At 39.6% G+C, this 14,874-nt stretch overlaps 1 protein-coding gene across 1 annotated transcript in view; it reads left to right on the top strand.

The window, feature by feature from the left end:
* Positions 1-2,962: 2,962 nt before the first annotated feature.
* Positions 2,963-14,874, top strand: part of ass1 (argininosuccinate synthase 1) — a 55,604-nt gene continuing 43,692 nt past the window's right edge. Inside the window, exons 1-4 of the mRNA XM_036580707.1 lie at positions 2,963-3,080; positions 5,504-5,615; positions 9,972-10,040; positions 12,480-12,668. Coding sequence (XP_036436600.1) covers positions 5,514-5,615; positions 9,972-10,040; positions 12,480-12,668 — 360 coding nt within the window. The 5' untranslated portion in view covers positions 2,963-3,080; positions 5,504-5,513. The remainder of the gene's footprint in view (positions 3,081-5,503; positions 5,616-9,971; positions 10,041-12,479; positions 12,669-14,874) is intronic.

The raw sequence follows: 14,874 nt of genomic DNA on the forward strand, positions 1-14,874 counted from the left end.
ACAACACAACTAAACATCTCAATTGAATTGGAAACTAAAATTCCTGAATAGAGTCATCTACACCAACCAGGCATAACATTATGACCACCTCCTTGTTTCTACGCTCGTTGTCCGTTTTATCAGCTCCACTTACTGTATAGGTGCACTTTGTAGTTCTACAGTTACAGACTGTAGTCCATCTGTTTCTCTGATACTTTCTTAGCCCCCTTTTACCCTGTTCTTCAGTGGTCAGGACCCCCATGGACCCTCACAGAGCAGGTACTGTTTGGGTGGTGGATCATTCTCAGCACTGCAGTAACACTGATGTGGTGGTGGTGGTGTGTTAGTGTGTGTTGCGCTGGTCGGAGTGGATCAGACACAGCAGTGCTGCTGGAGTTTTTAAACACTGTCCACTCACTGTCCACTCTATTAGACACTCCTACCTTGTCAGTCCACCTTGTAGATGTAAAGTCAGAGATGATAGCTCATCTGCTGCTGCACAGTTTGTGTTGGTCATCCTCTAGTCCTTCATCAGTGGTCACAGGACGCTGCCCACAGGACACTGTTGGCTGGATATTTTTGGTTGGTGGACTATTCTCAGTCCAGCAGAGACACTGAGGTGTTTAAAAACTCCAGCAGCACTGCTGTGTCTGATCCACTCAGACCAGCGCAACACACACTAACACACCACCACCACGTCAGTGTCACTGCAGTGCTGAGAATGATCCACCACCCAAAGAGTACCTGCTCTGTGAGGGTCCATGGGGGTCCTGACCACTGAAGAACAGGGTAAAAGGGGGCTAACAAAGTATGCAGAGAAACTGTAAGGTATTCCATCCAAACTATATTTTAAAAACTAGATATCCAAAATTTCATAGCTGAAAGCTGTGAGGCCGTCCAAAGTTGGAAGACAGTTTTCTTCGTGGCTGTAAAACCTGCCATCAGCATGCTTCGCTGAACCGAAGAAAACTGAACAGCCGAATCATCGTTTAAAAGACATATATGTGGCGACAGTGAATCACTGAGGTACTTCCTGAACCTTATTACCTAAACTTTTGTTATGATTTGCAAATATGTAACCAGAACATATGCAAGTGCAGCAGAAGCCACCAGACAGATTTCCAAACAGGAAATTAATCATTAAAACCCACTTCAGGCTCGTTTCCCTAAACTGTCCTAATGATTTGTCTTATTTTCTTACATATAGCCAGAACATTCGCAGGTGCAGCGGTGATCCCCAGTGCCATCTTGCTGAACTTGCCCACTGAATAAACACACTTCCATTCTGCTTCTATACTCTATATCTCGAAGGACAACTTCATCGATTTTTCAAAATTCCCATATTATTAAATTATTAAGATTTAAAGCCATTCAGAGTGGTTTGTCTGAGAAACTTGTTACAGTGGTGGTGATAGGAACCAGACGTCTGAAACATTAACGCCTCTAAAAGCTCCATCCCAGAGAGCTGTCACACTAAATGGTTATGCTGCTTGGTGCCTGCGACGTTGTTTTATGAGCAATTTTTGGCCTGAAAGTGAATTAATGGTGCAGAGATACATGCAGGGTATTATTAGACAAAAGTCCCCAAAGAAAACTGAGAGAAAAAAAAAAAAAACAGGTGAAAAATGCCTTTTTTTTCTTCCCTCTTTTTGGCAGCAGTATGTCAAATTTTGACTTAGTATCTCGAAAAAATGACTTTATTTTCTCAAAATGTCGACTTGCTGTGTTGAAATAACGACTTAGTATTTCATGATGATGATGTTTTATAGTTAAAGTATATTTCAATGTGCTTATTTTATACTGATGAGATGCTAAGTCAATATTTTGATGTATTAAGTCATTTTGTACATATTGTAAATACATATTTCGGTCATTATTTCAAGATACTAAAGCACTGTTTTGCAGAAATAAGTAACTGTTGCAAAATCCTGGGTCATTATTTTGACATACTAAGGAAATAAACTTGGTCTTCGTGGGTTTTTTAAGGCGTGAATTCAAGCCTTTTAATAAAACCCAGACCCTTTGTAGCTCTTTGATGGGCAACACTGTTTAAAATAGTTTTGTGATGTGTGTTCAGGTTTCATTGACCACCGCTTTTAATTTTATCCACAGAGAATGATGACGAGGAGGACTAGCCTAGTATTTCACAGACTGCTTAACTGAAGATGCACAGAATATGAATTTGAACGTGACTTTTTGCAGATATTGAAACTAGTGATCTGTTTGTTTGGCCGTTTTGATTGGTCAGCACCTCTAAACCCTTGGTAACCCTGATCATTGCAGTTCTAATGGTACCTGAGGTCACACTTTGTGTTTGTTTTGGTGTTGAAAGTGTTTAAGATTGGAGAACATGTCGAAGGGCACCGTGGTTTTCGGCCTAAAAGTGATTTTATGGTGCAGAGATATCTGCAGGGTGTTATTAGGTAAAAGTCCACACCTAAAACTTACCCCCCCCCCTTTTTTACCATCATTGACATTACATATAAAACTCAGAGGACGTGGGTAGACTGGTGCTTTTGGATAGAAAATGAAATGGCTACATTTGCACTGCGAGCACCACCAAACCACACCTGTGAAAGAAAATCAGATCAAACATCTCGATGTCTCAGTGATCGAATTATGCAGAAATTTTAAAAATATCAGTGGAGTTCCCCTTTACATCTGCTAACGTGACCTCTCTGATCAGCGTAGACATAGTGAGAACTCAGATGGTCTCCAAAGAATGAAAACTGAGCATTATTGTCCTCGGTTAACGCTGCTGTCTGAACTGATAACAAAATTATTAAAAATATTTTGAAAATATGAACATTTGCATATTAAAATTTAGCATATTTATTCAAATTTAAAACGTCTTAGAAGAGGATTTATAGGTTTCTAGTGCAATTTTGATATGCATTACATCATTGGATACCATCCAGACACGCCCCCTTGGCTGTGAAGCTTTCCCGGATTGGCTGTCTGTGATTGGCTGTCTGTGGTCCTGAGTGCTGACGGTAAAGGGGGCGTGTTTATATATAATGTAACAGTTTCGGCCCATGTGATCTGTGGCAACAGTGAAGATCAGTCTGTGGAAGCTCCTCTGATCTTTTTCTGATACCCAGGTAAGCGCAGACGCCTTAAAGAGGTCCATATTATTTTTATATATTTTATTTTTATATTTTGTTTTTTTCTGCTCTGCTCTGCTCTGGGAAACGACCAGGCTGGAGCAGCGTGGCTCTCAGGGCTCAGGGCTGCTCTGCTTCCCCTTTTTGGCAATATTTGCGATCCAAATTCAGAGGCAAACTCAGGTTTCCAGTGTTGAGGCAGAGCTCAGCTCAGAGGATCCGCGACAACGAGACGCGCAGCTGAGATTTGAGCGCTGCTTAGTTTGTCCTCAGATCAGATCAGATCAGATCAGACCGCACAGAGAACACTAGCATCATGTCTTTCTTACCCACTTGTTGACTGTAGTTAAACGTGGTTTCGTAGTTTAATCTTTAACAAACTCTGGAAATATTAACTCGACAGTCCAGCTGCTGCCTTCTGTTTTTTTACTGATCCCCTCACGTGACGTGGTCATTATTTTTACTGAGGCGTGGCACAAAATTTAACATATTGAGGCCACGAATTATATTAAGGCCACGAGTTAAGTTTCTCGTAACTCGTGGTCTAAATATATTAATTTGTGCCCTTAATATAGTAATTTGTGGCATCAATATAGTAATTAATGTATTCGGTATCGTAAGTTGTGGTCTCAATATAGTAACTCATGGCCTCAATAACAATAATAGTAAAATGTGTCCTCAGTATAGTAACTTATGGCCGCTATATAGTGACTATTGGCCGTCAATATAGTAAATTGTGGCCTCAGTATAGTAATTTATGTACTTGATGTCAATATTTTATGTTGTGGTCTCAATATAGTAACTCATGGCCTCAATATAGTAAAATCTGGCCTCAATATAGAAATTTGTGGCCTCAGTATAGTAATTTATGTATTCAGTATTGTAACTTGTGGCCTCAATATAGTAACTTGTGGCCTCAGTATAGTAATTTATGTACTCACTATTGTAAGTTGTGGTCTCAATATAGTAAAATGTGGCCTCAATATAGAAATTTGTGGCCTCAGTATAGTAATTTATGTATTCAGTATCGTAACTTGTGGCCTCAATATAGTAACTTGTGGCCTCAGTATAGTAAGAGGTGTCCTCAGTATAGTAAAATGTGTCATCAACATAGAAATTCGTGGCCTCAATACAGTAAAATGTGGCCTCAGTATAGTAACTTGTGGCCTCAGTATAGTAATTTATGTATTCAATATCGAAACTTGTGGTCTCAATATAGTCCTCAGTATAGTAAAATGTGGCCTTAATATTTTAACTTGTGGTCTCAATATATTAATTTGTGGCCACGCCTTATTAAAAATAATGACCAGGTCACCTTAGGGCTGCCATAGTTTTCAGCGTTTACCACTTTTCATGTTTATTCCAGGGAAAGCTGTAGAACAGACTGCAGTACAGGGTCGGCTAACGAGGATTAGCCTCCGGTTTCTGATTGTGATTAGAAATTAGCTTTGTTTAAAGATATGAAACCTCTAAACAAACCTCTAAATAAATCAGACCTTTGGTAGTGGACTTCAGAAATACTGCCTAGTGATAAATACTACCTACCTGTAATAGACTTGAGAAAATCCCATAGAGAATGTTATAAATGACTAGGCTGACATTGATCTATTGGTTTGCTGTTGGTGAACAGCTGTTTTGTTTGTTTTGTTTAGGGGAGCTAATTTCCAAAAACGCCTCCTACTTTTTCCTTCCCTCTTTTTGGCAGCAGTATGTCAAATTGTGACTTAGTATCTCGTAATAATGACTTTATTTTCTCAATTTTTTTACTCTCTCAATTTCTTCTTACTGTGTTGAAATAATGACTTAGTATTTCATAAAGATGATGTTTTATAATTAAAGTATAATTCAATATAATTTCTTACTTTATTATAAATTTGACAGAGTATCAATCTTAGCAAAATCATGTGAAAGTAAGACTTTACTTTGAGTCTAAGTCAATATTTTGAGTTATTAAGTCATTTTGTAAATATTGTAAGGAAATATTTCGAGAAAAAACGATCATTATTTCAAGATATTAAAGCAGAAATAAGTAGTTGTTTCAAAATACTAAGTCATTATTTTTTTAAGGCGTGAATTCAAGCCTTTAATAAAACCCAGACCCTTTGTAGCTCTTTGATGGGCGACACTGTTGAAAATAGTTTTGTGATGTGTGTTCAGTTTTCATTGATCACCGCTTTTAATTTTATCCACAGAGAATGATGACGAGGAGGACTAGCCTAGTATTTCACAGACTGCTTAATTGAAGATGCACAGAATATGAATTTGAACGTGACTTTTTGCAGATATTGAAACTAGTGATCTGTTTGTTTGGCTGTTTTGATTGGTCAGCACCTCTAAACCCTTGTTAACCCTGATCATTGCAGTTCTAATGGTACCTAAGGTCACACTTTGTGTTTGTTTTGGTGTTGAATGTGTTTAAGATTGGAGAACATGTCGAAGGGCACCGTGGTTCTGGCCTACAGCGGAGGACTGGACACCTCCTGCATTTTAGTGTGGCTGAAGGAGCAGGGCTATGACGTCATCACGTACCTGGTGGGTGCTTTGACCACTTTATGAAACTTAACATGTCAGATCTCTCCTTGCGTGATCTTCTGGAACTAACCAAATGCACAAATGTGAGTGGAGGAACTGTACGCTGTGGTGTGATCAGTGGTGGACCGTGACTATTAGTGCTAAGCCTTTGTTTCGGGCCATAAATATCAAGACATCGGTCAAAAAAACACCTGCAACAATGTTAAATTCTGCTAGGGCCCCTTTAGGATTCAGTCATGTGTTAGCACTAAGAAATCATGAGACCTTTTTAAGGCCTAGGAGGCCCTGGATCCACACTGTGGCGGAATATAGACAATCGTGTTGTCACATTAAAACAACAGCCCAGACTTTTATTTTGTATACCTTATTGAACAGGATTATAATTGGGTTTTAACTGATTAACCCTATTAAACTGAATGTGTGCTGCATAGGAGCTGCTTTGATCCCAGTCCAGTGAAGATTCGCCCACAAAGCACTTTCTCTCCCTCGCCTGACTGAACGCTGAGTAACTGATAAAAGGCCGGAATCGGAGGCTTTCGCAGCCGTTGGCGCTTCAGGGGCTTTTTGGCTTTAGAGCAAAGACAAGCTGACACGCAGACATACGTGTTCCCAGTGTTTTCCTTGCCTGAATCCCTGAATCCCCGCCGCATGCCGGCCCACGCGGAATGCTCTGAAGTCCGACCTCACCAGAAAAAACCACCTCCCGAAAGGAAAAATGACACCTTTTGAAAGCCAAGATGAAAGATTATATGGCTGATTCTCATGCCCTGCTGGATCTCTTATTTACCCAAAACAATAGTCTTATCCTTAAAGGGGAATTCCACCAACTTTTCAAATTTCTGCAGAATTAAAACAGAATCTGAAGCCTCTAAAAGCTCCGTCACAAAGTTATTACACAAACTCACTACAGCTAAGTTCACATAACAAGCCTCGTTGCTCAAATCCGATTTTTTAATCAAATCTGATCTCTCTGACACGATGGTTCACACTCGTTTAGGTAAGTGATTCAAATCTGTCATTAATGTGACGAACCGGCGTCCTGAAATGACCCTCATGAGCTCATCCTACTCAGTAACGTCACGTGAATGAATCACGTTCATCATCAGCACAAACTAACGAGCAGAACGAGCTTCGCTGAGGAGATAATTAACTCTGATCAGCTCTCAGCTTCATTATTAGAGCGAGACGAAGGAGAAAAAGGTGAGATGAGCTGCTTTTCCACCGTTCACAGGCTTAAACGTCTGTTCAGTGCCGCTGCCATGGTAACGCTGAATGATGGCGCAGTGGAAAAAAAGCACATGAATTCCAGTCTGAGCGTCACATTAAGGTCGCATGGCCACGAATCAGATACGTATCCAATCTAGGACCACATATGTGAGTGGCTCAGGTCGGATTTGGAAAGATCAGATTTGTGTGTCCAAACAGCCCTGAAAACATCAGATCTGAGTCACATTAGGGCAGATTTGAGCCACTTCAATCTGGTAATGTGAATATAGCCTATGAGTATGCTGTCTGATGCCTGAGCCAATAGTTTTGGGAATGTTTTGGCCCTTATTAAAAAAAATAAATTCATGTTGGAGATGTACATACAGGGCTCTGTGAGACAAAACAGTCCCCAAAGACTATTCATAGTGAATAAATGGTTGTGTTTTCCTTCTGAGTCTGCAAGTTTCTCTACAGTCTGAACACTCCGAATTGTTTACTTCTTAACCACTGAGTTAAGCAGAAATTCTGTGCAGTTGGTGGAATTCCCCTTCAATAGACTTCAAGCTCTCCACTGTGCTCACTGGGCTGTTGTGGTGTAAATTCGCATCAACATGTTAGTCAGGTTTTGGAAGGTGTATATGATGTAACCATCAAAAACGACACAGGCTTTGGTTTCTGCATGCCGCTGCATGCTCCACCTCCCACCCAGTGCCTCTGGCATGCGATGCCAGTTTAAACTGTAGAACTGGACTCACCTTCGTGTTCCCTGTTCCTGTAAAGTGTCGTCTTCCTGAACTGACTTCCTTTATTCCTGTGATGGGTTCATTTCCGTGAAATCAATCAGGAGGATGTTTATGTAAATCAGGAGTGCTCAAGTAAAGTCACGCATGCTTTTGCATCAGTTACAGTCAAATATTGTTACATCATAGTTTGAGAGCTTTCGTTTCCTTCTAGACCTCTTTAACTCCTTGGAACCACCGGAGGTTCCAAAGCACACTTAGTTATATTCTTTACTTCATAACTTTCATATTTCATAAGCTACATTCAAAAGGTGGGGGTCGTGTGAAAGCTGGAACTGTCTTCTTTCCAGTCAAATAGATGGGTGATGTAATTTTAAACCCTTGTAATAAAAGAAGCTGAACTCAATTTTTTTTTCTACTGAAAGTCGACCCATTTTTCCACAAATCTGGGCTGTAAACTATAAACAGATGGCGTCTCTTCAGTGATCTGCTCTGTAAAAACTATTTTTATAAAAAAATACAAAGATTTTTGTATTTCAGCAGTAAATTGTAAGCATATAGCAATATGTGTGATCATAAAACACACGTTCTGTTAATTTGAGGGGAGCTTTTACAAAAAAAACCAAAATATTTTCAGTTATTTCATGCAGTTACTGAATAATTTGCCTTATGATTTGTTCATGTAAATTCAGATGGAAAAACCGAAATATACCTATGAGCATAAGAGGTTAACTGTCCTCAAGAAGCCTACATTTGATTGATCTGAGGACATGTAGGCATGGAAAACTGAATTTTCCTCACTTTTTTAAGTCAGATTTAGTACAGTTGTTCTAAGGAAACATCCATTTTTGTGTCCCTAGTGTTTACAGATATATTACACTTGAAAAACATGTTCAGGTTACAGTTTATTTCTATTTTGAAATTCCAGAAAAGTTGGGATGCTGTGCAGAATGTAAATAAAAACAGGATGCAATGATAAGCAAATCATTTAAATAATATTCTTAAAGGAAAATACTACAAAGACAACATATCAAATGTTGAAACTGAGAAATTTTATTGTTTTTTGAAAAATATATGCCCATTTTGAATTTAATGCCAGCAACATGTTCCAAAAAAGTTGGGACGGGGGCCTGTTTACCACTGTGTTTCATCACCTCTTCTTTTAACAACACTCTGTAAGCGTTTGGGAACTGAGGAGACACTGCTGTAGTTTAGAAAGTGAAAGTGTTTTCCCATTCTTGCTTAACAAAGGATTTCAGCTGCTCAACAGTTCAGGGGCTCATGTGATGGTAGTGTGTGAAGGGTGAGTGCCATGAGGTAAAAAATGTGTTTTTCTGCAATTTTAACTACAATAATCTGTACATGACTATGAAATATATGATTTAAATGACATAAAGAAAATAAACACCAAATAAATATTATAAAATATATAATGAAAGTTCCCCAGGAGTCGTGTCACTGGTGTTACTGTGTAACAAAAAATCTCTTATTTTGAAATAAAAGTCACACTGATGACATCACGACTTCCTTTTACCTGTTTTCTGAGGATCTATGAAGAAAAGCACATGGTGTTTACAGCCCAAATATGTAAACTGAGCTGCAACATCAGTCAGTTTTGAATTCACTGTTTGAACAACAAACACATTTACATTTATCTGCAGTCTATTAATAATGCAATATCTGCCGCATTATGAAGCTTAAAATGCGACAATGAAGGCCCTGTGTGGTTGCACAGCTGAACACTCGTACAACAGGAAAATGGCAAGAAAATCTGCTTTCAAAACTAAATCAGTTGGTATCTTCAGTCCCCAAATGTTCCAACTTTTTTGGAACATGTTGCAGGCATCAAATTTGGAATAAGCATTGTTACTGCTGTCGGAACAAAACCTCGTATCTCCAAAATGGTAACTTTACAGGAGAAGGAAAAGACATACCTCACTTTTAATGTAAGTCAATAGAACCAGACGTTTTTCCAAGTCATTTTAAGCCGTTTCTTTTGGTCCATTCATCGTAAAATTCACACATAATGTAAAGGACAACAGGAATTTTCAAATTATGTCAAAAAACTGAAAAACGACAAAAATGGAGATATAAGGTTTTGTTCCGACAGCAGCGATGTCCTAAAAAAAAGAAAACAACAATAATTTCATAAGGTAAAAGATCAAATATTGTGTTCTTGCATTTTCTTTCCTCCTACTGTCCCAATGTTTTTGGAATTGAGGTTTGTAGTCTGTTGAAAATGTCTGTCTGCTGTTAACCAGCCAGAAAGAGTCAAGTTAAACTTGTGCTCAAGGGTGAGTCAGAGATCATCTTGGCTCAGATTTGGGCCGGTCTTTCTTCTAGTAGTGTTAAATGATTTATAAGAAATGCAGAAGTGGCTGATCAGTTACCCTATTTTTTTGGTCTGCAGGCCAATATTGGACAGGATGAAGACTTCGAAGCAGCCAGAAAGAAAGCAGAGAGCCTAGGAGCGAAAAAGGTAACGCTGAAATATGGGAATCACATCAACAACACTGTGAATGCTCATACTGTAAATGGACAAAGAGAGAAATATTCTAAATGAGATCTCCTCTTGATCTCAGGTTCTTCTCCCAGATACAGTTCAGTCCAGTTTGAGATCAGAGCGAGACTTTAGCCATTTTTTTTCCTGTTTCTGAAATTTGACTCCTGAGAAATAAAACTCAGATTTTCTCACTTTGATCAAAATGTTGTCACAAAATCAAAGTGGCTCAACTCTTTAGTGTCTGACTCGTCTCAGCCCAGTCTGAGCTGAATAACATCTCCATAAGAAAAGTGTGAGATCTCATCTCTCAGTGCAAATGGAGAACTCATGCTTTTCTCCTTCATCACCAGAACTTCTCACAGTGAGATGCTGATGTTAATCTCCTCTTTTCGGGTTTAGGAGAAACAATTCAGAAATCAGTGATCCTGCATTAATGTAATATTGAGATCTGCTTTATTTCTCTGAGAAAATCTTAGATTTTTTTCTATGGGACATCATTGTATGTTTGGAGTTTAAAAGTTTTATATGAACGACAAGATATTCTTATGTGTAAACACCCCATCAGATGACTACAGCCCAATCCCACTTCACCCCTCGCCCCTACCACTTCGCCCTTAGCCCTCCGTTTTGTGTGTTCACTCCTAGGGGTAGGGTGTCCCGATTCTTTTTAAGATAGAGGGGTAGGGTGAAGCGTTGGGGCTACATGACCCTCCAAACGGAGGTTTTTCAGAGACTCCAAACAGAGAGTTATGAGGAAAAAAGTCAAAACATTGTGAAAACCATTGTATTATCTTAGTTTAATGACGTTTCAATGTATTATGGTCCTCTTCTTCATAACAAGCATACAGAGTCACTAGTATTATGCTGATGTCTCAGCAGCCAGCCAGCTAAATTTCCTGTTCCACCTTAAAATGTGCAGCAGCTTAGTATTTCCGGAGGAACGGGAGAATTCAAACAACATGCTGGTGAATATCTGACTTCAGCTTCATATCACTGAAGAATTAGTGGTGGGTGATAAAAATAATTGCCCCCCTCTTTGAAGGCACATGATGTCCTAAATGTAACTGAAGCCCAGCAGTGAGGAGCTGAACTTTACCCTCCTCTGCTGTCACTGCAGACTGGCAGGGTCGCCTACAGAGCAACGCTAGTAGCTGTTAATGAAGTAATGTCCTTGTTTTATTTAAGGGCCCCATTTCATAGGGAAGATTTCAACCACTACCCTGTAACTCAGTTCCAAGGGGTAAGAAGACACTCGAAAACAAGGGGTAGTGGTAAAAATAAGAAATGGGATTGGGCCACTATTTAAACAGATCTGGAGGTTTGCTGTCTCGACATGTTTAAAAATATTACACAGATTTCCTTTTCCTCTTCCCCCAAATCTGCTGAGATATGTTTCTGACACACCATTGGCTATAAAAATGGACAAAAGTATAGAAGCATTCAGGGTTCATGACTCCTAACACTGCTGTATTTACAGATAACAGTGTAAAAACCACATGAGCAGGTTTATTTGAGGTTACTTAACAACTTGGCTCTGTCTGAGGCAAGAAGATGTATACCAATACATAGATATACATTCCTAGATGCCGTGTTGTCTGTTGTTCTCTATCTGAGGCGATACGTCTGACCGTCCACCATGTCGGAGAGGTCAAGATCAGCTTGTGAACAGATTCTCTTGTATTGAGAGACGAAGAGTCTCAGGATTAAATCAGCCACAACTTCCTTTCTACTCAACCGATTTTCACCAAATCTGTTTAGTTATAATCCTCAGACACAGATTAATCCGGGATGCACGGATCTGCTCTCGGTAGCTTTTACTACTTTAATAACTGATCGTGATAATTAGCCGTCCGGACCAGCAGGAAAGTATTCAGTCTGCACCTGACGTTAAAAACCGAGTTTAGCGCGAGTAAAAAACACAAACTCACACACATCAGCAGATCCATCACTGAGGGAATCACTTCTAATCTTAATACACATAAACATAAAATAAACCCCCAAACACAGTGAGAAGGACGGAGCTGAAGTCGGCTTCCTATTCGCCAGCTTCTTGTTCGAGTTTTCCCGTTCCACCTTAAATGGTGTAGCAGTCACTTTCTGGTGCCTGAAGCTGCACCATTTAAGGTGGAACAGGAAAATTTGAACAAGAAGCTGGAGAATAAGAATCTGACTTCAGCTTGGTGTAAGAAGGTGCTAACGCTAATCTATTATGAATATCTACACGGATTAAGGAATGCTGCAACTTACCCAGCTACAAAGCCAAATAGCTCCAGTGCAAAACCAAAGGAGCAGACATCAGACTCCAGATATGTCTTGGCTGATTCGCTGCGTATGAGATAAGGGGGAAATTGTGTAAATAACGTTTTTAGCCAAACTGTCACTTTAATGTCACTTCATAATATTTTTTTTGTGCAGGTGTTTATTGAGGATCTACGTGATGAGTTTGTGGAAGAGTTCATCTGGCCATCAGTGCAGGCCAACGCCATATACGAGGACCGTTACCTGCTGGGCACCTCCATTGCCCGACCCTGCATCGCCCGCCGCCAGGTCCAGATCGCCAAGCGGGAGGGGGCCCAGTATGTCTCCCACGGGGCCACAGGGAAGGTTAGTGCACAACCTGAATATACTACGGGTGGGGAAAAAAAAGATAATGAATAATATCAACATATTTTAGGTTGAAAACTAGTATTGATACATTGAAGCTTATTATTTAATCACCAGTGGCGTCTCTGCCACAGAAAGCCTGGTGGGGCACAATAAACTGTAGGGCAGCAGCGACTCATCAATGAAACTCCACACAAACCTGATCTAAACTCAAACACACTCCATCAGTGAAATCATACATTCACAGATTAGCGTAACGGTGCAGGAGTCGGTGGAAGTGGAGATGGAAATATGAGGGATATGATAACAACACAAAACCTGGTTATACAGCATCGCATTACAAACCCAAAGTTATCTATCAGTAACGATCACTGTGGTCTGCAACTACATATCCAACATATCAGAGCAGGGAGACACGCTTTCTGGGCTTTAGGAATAACAAACCCTGTAATAATGCAGAATGACTCACTGTGACGATCACTGCTCAAAATGAAAAGATGCAGGACGATCTTTAATCTGGACAAACTGGTCAAAACGTCACTAATCCATGAATAAATTCAGGTGATAGCAGAGCAAGAGCAGGTAAGGAAAGCAGGAGAGTGTTTTTAGCTACACTCACAGTTGGCCATGTTTTTCTCTTGAACCTCTCTGGACTGAAGGAGCAGTTTTTGTCCTTTCCAGACTGAATGATGCTGAAATCCTCTGGCTGGTGTTTCCCAAACGTTTAATCTCTAATTTCTGCTCTAATGGCAGGTTAAATTGAACTTTTATTACATTTCCGACTCGTCTTGCTATCATGAGTGGCTCCCGCAACTGATGAGGAACAGTGGCTAGCAGTGTAGTAATGCCCACACCGTAAACATCTGGGCTTATGTAAATATATTATGTTTATTGCTCTCAGCATGAGGCCAGTGTGACCCCACAGCTGGTTATTGAAAGTGTGTTGAACATGCGCAGAGTGTTTTTAACTGCTCACTTGGTTAGACGAGCGCTGACGGGCTCCACACTCACCAAACCAAGACTGCTAGGAGAAATAGGGAGAATACTGGCATTTAAACAACAGGTACAGGAAGATATCTGGAGTGTATCGGACAGCCTGACCACTGTCATTTGTAATAAACACACAACAATATTAGTTACGAAGAAAATATATATATATATATATATATATATATATATATATATATATATATATATATATATATATATATATATATTAGTTGTTACACTGAATTATTGATCACTGCTCCACAGCAACAACTGGTGGGGCCAGGCCCCCTAACGAAGAGACGCCGCTGTTAATTATTAAAGGGCCTGTATCACTGAAAACTTTTCCACGGTTTTGAATCAAACTTTCGGTTTTTAATTCATTGTTTTTGTGATGCCACAGAAACCAAGCAAAACTATTTACATGTCCAACTACTCAGCCAACAGCAGTTTAGCCACACCCATTCATGCTGAAGTTATAAGTAGTGTTTCCAGACTAGGATGACGTATCTTGAAAGTGGGAGGAACCTTGACTCTATTGGGGTGGAAGCATAAAGAAAGGCTGTTTTTTAATTAATTAATTAATTAATTAATTAATTAATTAATTTGCTTGCTGGTGAATGCAGAACGAAGCCATATAGCTGATGTAACTGCTATGTAGCTTAATATTACGTCTGTATTTATTAGCCACTACATCAGTGGCACTTCATTGGATTTCTTTATCACAGTGGGGAGATTCCCAATTCTTGTATGACCTATTTGTGGATGCTGGGTATTGTAGTGAGAGAGCATTGATGGACAAAAAGGATACAAAATTGTGAGTTCTGTCAAACTGATAGCACTGAGGGATGCAGTGCTGTTCTATTTGTCATATGAGAAATAGCATATTAGATGCTAGTTTTAGGCCCCTTTAAACATCAAACCTGTGAATATCACAGTAGAGTCATATTCAGTATGTTGATATCGTATTGTGAAGCCTGCAGCGATTCCTGCCTCTAGAATATACTGTGACTGGACGCTCAACTCAGTTTGAAGTGTAGCAGTCTGATATCCTATGGAATTGTTTAACCCCTTAAATGACCAGTAAGGTTTTATTACACACTTATATAACCTAAGAGTAGCTCAGCCAGTTTGCACTGAAGTCCTTGTAGGTTGAAGTCCACTCGGTTATAAACCTTTGTATGTAATAACACTGGGATTTTTAGGGGTTAAGGCTGCC

Source organism: Colossoma macropomum, unplaced genomic scaffold (genome assembly GCF_904425465.1).
Source record: "Colossoma macropomum unplaced genomic scaffold, Colossoma_macropomum, whole genome shotgun sequence".
NCBI classification, from domain to species: Eukaryota; Metazoa; Chordata; class Actinopteri; order Characiformes; family Serrasalmidae; genus Colossoma; species Colossoma macropomum.